Below are 7,204 nucleotides of genomic sequence, written 5' to 3'. Positions count from 1 at the left end.
TTTCTCTCCAACAAAATGGTTTATTATTGAAGCAACATTGTCAACACTGTATTGAGGATATAAAATATTCTGACTGCCTACTCTTTGGAATCCTTTTTTCTGAACACCAATCACCTACTAACTGAGCATTCAAATGATATATTTCAGAACATTCCAGTATTTTTAGTACTCTTCAAAAGGAAAGACTGAAGAAAATGTTTACCTTTAGTTTTGGTACAAGTGCCTGAAATGTGCTTTAATGTGTAGTACAGTATATGTCACCAATACCTCCTTTATCTGTATTCTGTGTGCTGTGTCATGTTAATGAAAAATGTTAATTAATAAAAAACATTTAGGAATATCTTTAAATCAGAAAGAGGACTCAAAGTGCAGTATCACTGTTATAAAGTAAAAACATTCATTTGTGTATGAAAATAATTTGCTCCCTTGCACACTTCCTGGAAAACCTCTTCAAGAATATATTTCAAAAGCTGTTTTAGACATTATGTTTTAAAATTACAAATGACAGTCTAAGGAAAAAAATTAACATGAGATCACACGGAGCACACAAAGCAGGACATGCAGCAGGTAAGACCTTTAATGATAAACTAATCATAATGGATTTTTAATCAGCCACAAAATAAGAAAAACCCCTTAAGGATCAATCATAATTTGGTTAACAATAAATGTTATTTTATATATATACTTTTATTTACCTAGTGATTTACAAGGTTCTGATTGCAAGAGAAAACAATAGATACCCAACATACAGATTGAGGAAGGAAAAATAGACTATAGTCTGTATAACATAGTTCTTCCATGTCTTAGCTTGTCCCCAAAATAATTTTATATAACAAAAACATCTAAAGAGAACAAAGGATGTTTTTTTAAATTACAGTATATACCGGCATTTATTAAACAACTTATTTGCAAGGTGAAATTCTACAACAGATTAAGTCAGTCTTCCCTCCGTGAGGGATATGTATTAGATTCTCCTACAAGAAGGCATCCTATTTCCTAAGCCACCATTTTTATTTGAAAAATTAATATATGAGATTGTATCTGGAATTTCTACCTAGTGTCATTCTGGTAAAACAGTCAAGTAGACGTAGTGCTATGAGCAGAATTAACTTAGAAAAAGAAACAACAAAAAGAAATAATACAAGCACATTTGAAAATGTAACTAAATAAGGTAAGCATTAGAGAGTTATTTTCAATCCTGAAGAGGTGGCCTGCAAGGATGTATTACTGCTGGGGGTAGTAAGGCTGCTGGGGTTGCTGTGGGTAGGGATAGGGATGTTGCTGAGGTGGCTGGGCACCAGGGAAACTGCCTTGTCCTGGGCCCTGGTACATGTACGGTATGTTATACTGCCCAAAAGCATACGGATTGTAGGCCATAGGCATCTGCATGTACCTGTAAAAGAAATTTAGATGTTAAGACCTGATTTTTTTACAAGAAACATACAGTAATGATACAAAACTGGTAAAAAAAAAAAGAAGTCAGAGTAAGAATTTTAAGTGTACTGTACCTGGTCCCTACTGGAATAAAATGCCTGAGATGTTCTGTTATTCAAAAAATGTTAGTTTTTTAAAGCAACCATGAGGCTCTTTTTAGACTTCTGCAGATTTAAAACCTCTACATACTTGGAAATGAAGAGCTCCATATAAAAAGTTTTGTAAAGACTCTGTAGCATCAATACTGCTTAGAAATATCCTCCGTGCAACTACTACACATTATGATTTGTAAGAAATAAAATCTTACCCCTGGTATCCAGGGTATGTTGGGTACGGAGGACCCTGAGCCTGTGATGGGGCACCAGGAGGCACCATGGAGGGAGTGGTACTGTCAGATGGTGTATCAGTGCTGGCCACCACAGTAATTGGAAGAGGTGTGCTAGTGCTGGTGGCTGCACTGCATATTACAGGAGGAGGTGGGCGCGCTGGGGGCTGGGGTTTGCTTTGCTGCAGAAGAAAGATGAATACTTCAATTAATGTGATTATTTTTAACCTTATATACTCTTAAATGAAAACGGTATACAGTATATGCAGATAATGTCTGTGACAGGCAAACTGTTCTTTCCAGATAGAGTTTTATATTACCATTATAGACCACATTACTGATTAAATTAAAATACAAAATTAAAAAACTTCAGGTTCTGTGATAAGCCTAGTTACTGAAGTAACATCAGCTTGACACACATAGGATGCACATTGCGCATTTGAGTCTTTCGAAACTTTCAGTACTCTTCAAGTGACCACCACGCAAATGAAAAAACGAACAATGCACCAGCACATTAAATTTTTTAGACAAAACACATTAGGCAAATGTGATGCTCAGTACCCCGTTGAACTTTAAAAGACCCTTGTGTCACACGAAGAAAAAATTGTCTTTAAACAAGGTACAGGTTCTACGGATGAGAGTGTCCAAAGCTAATGTCAATTAAAATACTCAATTAAAATATTTTGCTGTCACAGAATTGTTGGGCTGATTCTTGATATGCAGCCCAGGCAGGGCACTTACAAACACAGTTCTCGGTGCTGGAGTGGGTGCTCCAGGAGGACCAGAGGCAGCAACAGCAGGAGTGCTGGGGTTGCACTGGTATGCAGGCACAGTAGGGAAAGAGGGAGCACTGGGCTCTCGAGCAATACTCTGCTGTAACTCCCTGCAAGCAACAACCAACACTTACAAAAGACTTTAAAACACATGAAGCAGTAATCTGTATAATTGAATACATATATAAAATATCTGAACAGTTATAGTTTTGCCATTTCTTCCATACAAGATGAATAGTACAACTGTAATAAAGAAAATTCAGTATCTCAATTATTCTTGCAAATCTTGAAGGGAATATATTTCTACACGTCTTATTTCCTGTTTGGTTAAAGCACTTCAAATATATTTCCTGTAATTAACTGGACCCTTTAAGAATTAACTGAAGGCTTTAGGTAAACACTATTTTTTCCAACTAAATGTCTCATATTCCCAACCTAAAAACCAAAAATTCAGAAAATAGCATTTGTTTTCAGTGTTGCAGTGTATACTTATGGATGTAGAAGTATTACAGTCTGAGAGTATATTACAATAATAACAAATATTTTAAATGTAAAAAAAGTTTACATTGTGGAACAGGAGCACTTACTTGAGAAGTTCATCTCGCTCAGTTTTGCGTGCAAAAACAATGTCACTGCACTTGTTTTGGAACTTCAGGAGGATTTCAGTCAGATCATTATAAAACTAAAAGAAAACATCAATTAGAATAAACATGATAAAATCCCTCTAAAAAACTTACTTTGATACTTTACAATTACGAAAGTCACAATTTGAAACTCAAGTGTTTTACAGAAATGAAAGGGAAATAATGCAAGGTGACCAAACTGTTCAAAGTCTTTCTTGTAATTCTAATCTATAAAAACAAATCTTTCTACTTTTGACATATGATTCCTCTACGAAAGAATAATTATTAAAATAAGTCAAAGATTGCAAAACTAAATGCCTTTAACATTCATTAGACACTCTAGAATGTCTAAATGTTTGCAATGACTTATTACCATTTAAAGCCAGTCATTGTATCTGGTTAACTCTGTTGAGAGTGGTTAAGAAAACAACATGGATAGAAAAAAACTAAAGAAGAATGTGGACAAATCATATTCCACCAAAATTAACCAGGGCAGCTACAGTGTTCTTAGTTCCACCTGACAAGCTGAAATTCCCAACCTTGGTGCCTTCTTTCAGATTGTTGGAGATCTCAACATAGCTGTCATGAGCAGAGGCCAGTTTCTTCAGCACTTCCTCTCTTTCCTTGGCATCTGTGTTTGACTGCTTCATTGCAGAAAACTCCTGGTGAGATGTCTATCAAAGACAAATTAATTCTCTTTGGAATGTTCCACAGATTTTATTGACAAACTGATAATAAGCATAATGGCACAAGAGAAAAATTACTATACAAAACAGCTAAGCATCATCCTGGAGTTTTATCCATAAAGCTGGGACAACAAGCACACATTTTTTCTGGTAAGGCTATAGTGAAATGTTAGCTTCAATCGAGCAGTTCTGTGTTTTACAGCTACTGCACAATGTATTGATATCCTGTAGCCAAACAACATTCTCCATTTCTGTTTATTAATGCAATATAACAGAAACTCCTAAGGATTCATCAACTGGGAAGTCCAAAAGCCATCCAAGTTCTTAGCTCAAAGTATGCTAGCTCAGCAAAAGTAACAATATACAACACTCCCAGCACTATTTTTTAAGATAATTTACTGACCTGTATATTTCCTAGAATTTCCTCTTGGGTCTTCAAACTCTGCTGCACCTTCTGGGTGTATCCACCATAGATGTTATCAAGCTCTGTTACAGAGATAGCCTCCTCGTTAAGGGCACCATCCTGAGCCAGTGCAGTCAGAAACTTACTGGTCATGTCAAACTGGACTGACTTGATGTCATTCTCCAACTGTTCCCTCTCCCTTTTCACCTCATCAAGTTTGCTCAATTGAGACCGGAGTACTCCTACAACCTGAAATCAACACAGTTTGAATTGACACAGAATTTGTATTAGCATGTCATTAACTGGTGTTACGTTTAAATAACAATGAGACCAGGTGACATGGAATGCAAATCTTTTTGATTTAGGGTATTTCCTAGTAAGGCCAGATGAAATTGTCCAGGGCCAAAATTTCTCCTTAAAATAAAATCTACTATAGTGAACTTGGGAATCTAGACTAAATAACAATTTTCAAAAACATCCTATGTATGTGGGTTTGCACAGAAAAGCTAAAGTACTGAATTCCCCCCAAAATAATTGTATTATATAAACTCAAAACAATAGGAATTAAGTAATGTTCTTTAGGTTATATCACCTTAACATTTCTGTAAATGCAAGCTCTGCAGATCTCAGGTTCTCAAGGGCTGATTAAATTCTATTAATTACAAATATAGAGGAAAAGGACTGAGCTGTTAATTTTATTATTCCTTTTAAGAATTATTTCTTCTCACTTACGTCATTAAGAGTTTGGGTTGAATGAAAACAAGTACACACTGTCCCTTGAGGTCAGTGTTATTTTGAAGAAAGTGTTCAATTTAACAAATCTCAACCTCTCAGTAGTAAAGTGATGTTATTTATGAGTTTAGTTTGACCTACCAGCCTTCTGTGCTTTCCTGTGTTGTTGCTATAGCATTTAAGCTGTATCGTGTTGCAGAAAGCCCTTTGATTAGGATGGTACTATTATAACTGCTTACCAGCATACATATTTCTCTCCATGGAACTGACACCAAGACAGACACTGTTAGAACCTGACAAGAGCTCAGGTTATTTAGCAGCTTAAAGTTCGATAAGACCTTTTAGCCGTCTGCACATTTTCTTCAGTTAGGTGCCTGCTTTTGTTTATCATATCAGCTCACCTCGCTGCCCTGCAGGGTTTTTGCTGGATTGGCAGAGGGAATTGCAGCATTGAGTTCAGCCTCGGGCTTGCAGAGCAGGGCAATCATATCACAGTGGGTGTGATAACGTTCTCTGACCACTTTGTCTGCCTGCACAGCTTTATCCAAAACATTGCGGAAATTTGATCCCTCTATGAATGAAGAAGAGATAGAAAAGCCATGGTTGATACAGCGTACAATGATGCAGACACAAAAAAAGATCCCAACTATAAAGGACATGACTAAAACCTGCCCACTCTCTTCCTAAATAAGCATACCACACAAAAAAAAGTGATAGCACAAAGACAGAAATAAGCTATGGCAAAATAAGTGACCAATAGTTTGAACATATAAACAAAGAAAAGGTAGAACTTTGAATACTAAAGATAATGTTTTTATATAAATATACTGACATATAATTAATATTATGTTAATACAAATCATATAATAACTTCAGATTTTGTTTGACAAGTGTTTTATCCACTTCTCTCAGTGGTGAGGCAAGTTTATTTTAAAAATATAGAAGAAACCAATGTATTTGATTCTGAGCAAGCACATACACACCTGTTCTCAGGGGCTTGTAGAGGTCATTAGAAGGGGTCCTCTGCCAGCGCTGACTGAATTTTGTTCTGAGTTCGGTATCTGTTGCCTCTTCTTCATCTAATATTTTCAGTGACTATAAAAATATACACATCACTTATTGTTGATGTTCTTTTATTGAAATTTCTTACAGCAACCTAATACTTTCACATAATATTTAAGAATAAAAAATAATGTGGGCTTCTGAACCTCCAATGCAAAAAAAAAGACATTTTCAAACATTAAAAAATAAATGGTGCATACCATGATGAAAGTCTTGGTTTTAACTGAAACATCAGAAATGGCTTCAATGTGGAACAAAACAATCACATTGGTCTAAGTAAGGAGAGCACTACTGTTCGGCTTTACCTAATTTGATGCTCATTGTTAGTATGTTAATATTTCTTTACTTCATCCATTGTTGCATGCTGTTTGGCCAACTAATCTCCCCAGTGTATGATAGTCGACTGTTAGTTTGTCTGAGCACTATTAACACAGTTCAAGTTGGATTTTTCTTGTTTCTTTCTCCATTCCCATTACTTTGCTATGGAAGGCATCTCTCAAGGCAGTTGTCTGACCTTCTACAAAAGGCGAGTATGAATGCTTTCTCTTAATTTTTCCTCTACTACAGGCATTCTCAACTCCTGTCCTTTTAGACAGCTAAACAGTACATTTACTGTTTTGCTGACTCTTTTTTCACCTAGTGAGTCTACTGGTCTACGATTTTCTCCCACTTTTCCTTTGCTCTTTTAGCTTCCGATTTTAATAAGGCACTCATTGTCAGCATTTCTATATGCCCTTTTGCCTCATGTAAATGTAATTGTTTTGTATAACTACACAACTCAGCTGGCTTTCCCTCTTGCCATGCTGCTTTGTTACAATTACTATTTAAATCAATTAATGTGTAGATTTATTTTTCCTACAACATGTTTGTAAAATGTAACACCTTTAATCTGCAGTATCTATCTTTTTATTCTTTAATCTTCATATTTAATCTTTATTATTTTTAAAGATTTAAATCCATCTTTTAACTAGATCCTTAACACCTCAAAAATATTCTGAAATATTCATATTCCCTTATTTGCATTACTTATCTTACTACCTGGTACTACTAGAAAAGCTGCATAATCCTCTCATTCTCTCTCCACAGATTTTTCTTTACCACACTACCTAACTGTTCAAGCAAAAACAGCTCCAGAAATTATTTCTTAAAGTGGGACGTTAGAAAGC

General features: G+C 35.5%; 1 protein-coding gene across 2 annotated transcripts in view; it reads right to left on the bottom strand.

The window, feature by feature from the left end:
* Positions 1 to 559: 559 nt before the first annotated feature.
* The window catches only part of pdcd6ip (programmed cell death 6 interacting protein), a 43,831-nt gene continuing 37,186 nt past the window's right edge, over positions 560 to 7,204 (bottom strand). For both annotated transcript variants that reach the window (XM_088928548.1, XM_088928549.1), the window contains exons 11-18: positions 5,960 to 6,071; positions 5,378 to 5,547; positions 4,245 to 4,493; positions 3,695 to 3,829; positions 3,120 to 3,214; positions 2,501 to 2,642; positions 1,742 to 1,941; positions 560 to 1,393 (exon numbers count right to left, since the gene is read on the bottom strand). In XM_088928548.1, the coding sequence (XP_088784674.1) occupies positions 1,225 to 1,393; positions 1,742 to 1,941; positions 2,501 to 2,642; positions 3,120 to 3,214; positions 3,695 to 3,829; positions 4,245 to 4,493; positions 5,378 to 5,547; positions 5,960 to 6,071 (1,272 nt within the window). In that variant the 3' untranslated portion in view covers positions 560 to 1,224. The remainder of the gene's footprint in view (positions 1,394 to 1,741; positions 1,942 to 2,500; positions 2,643 to 3,119; positions 3,215 to 3,694; positions 3,830 to 4,244; positions 4,494 to 5,377; positions 5,548 to 5,959; positions 6,072 to 7,204) is intronic.

The sequence above is a fragment of the Atractosteus spatula genome, chromosome 12, assembly GCF_055471065.1.
Source record: "Atractosteus spatula isolate fAtrSpa1 chromosome 12, fAtrSpa1.hap1, whole genome shotgun sequence".
Lineage (NCBI taxonomy): Eukaryota > Metazoa > Chordata > Actinopteri > Semionotiformes > Lepisosteidae > Atractosteus > Atractosteus spatula.
Note: the sequence above shows the minus strand (reverse complement) of the source record. Positions and strands in the feature narration are given on the sequence as shown.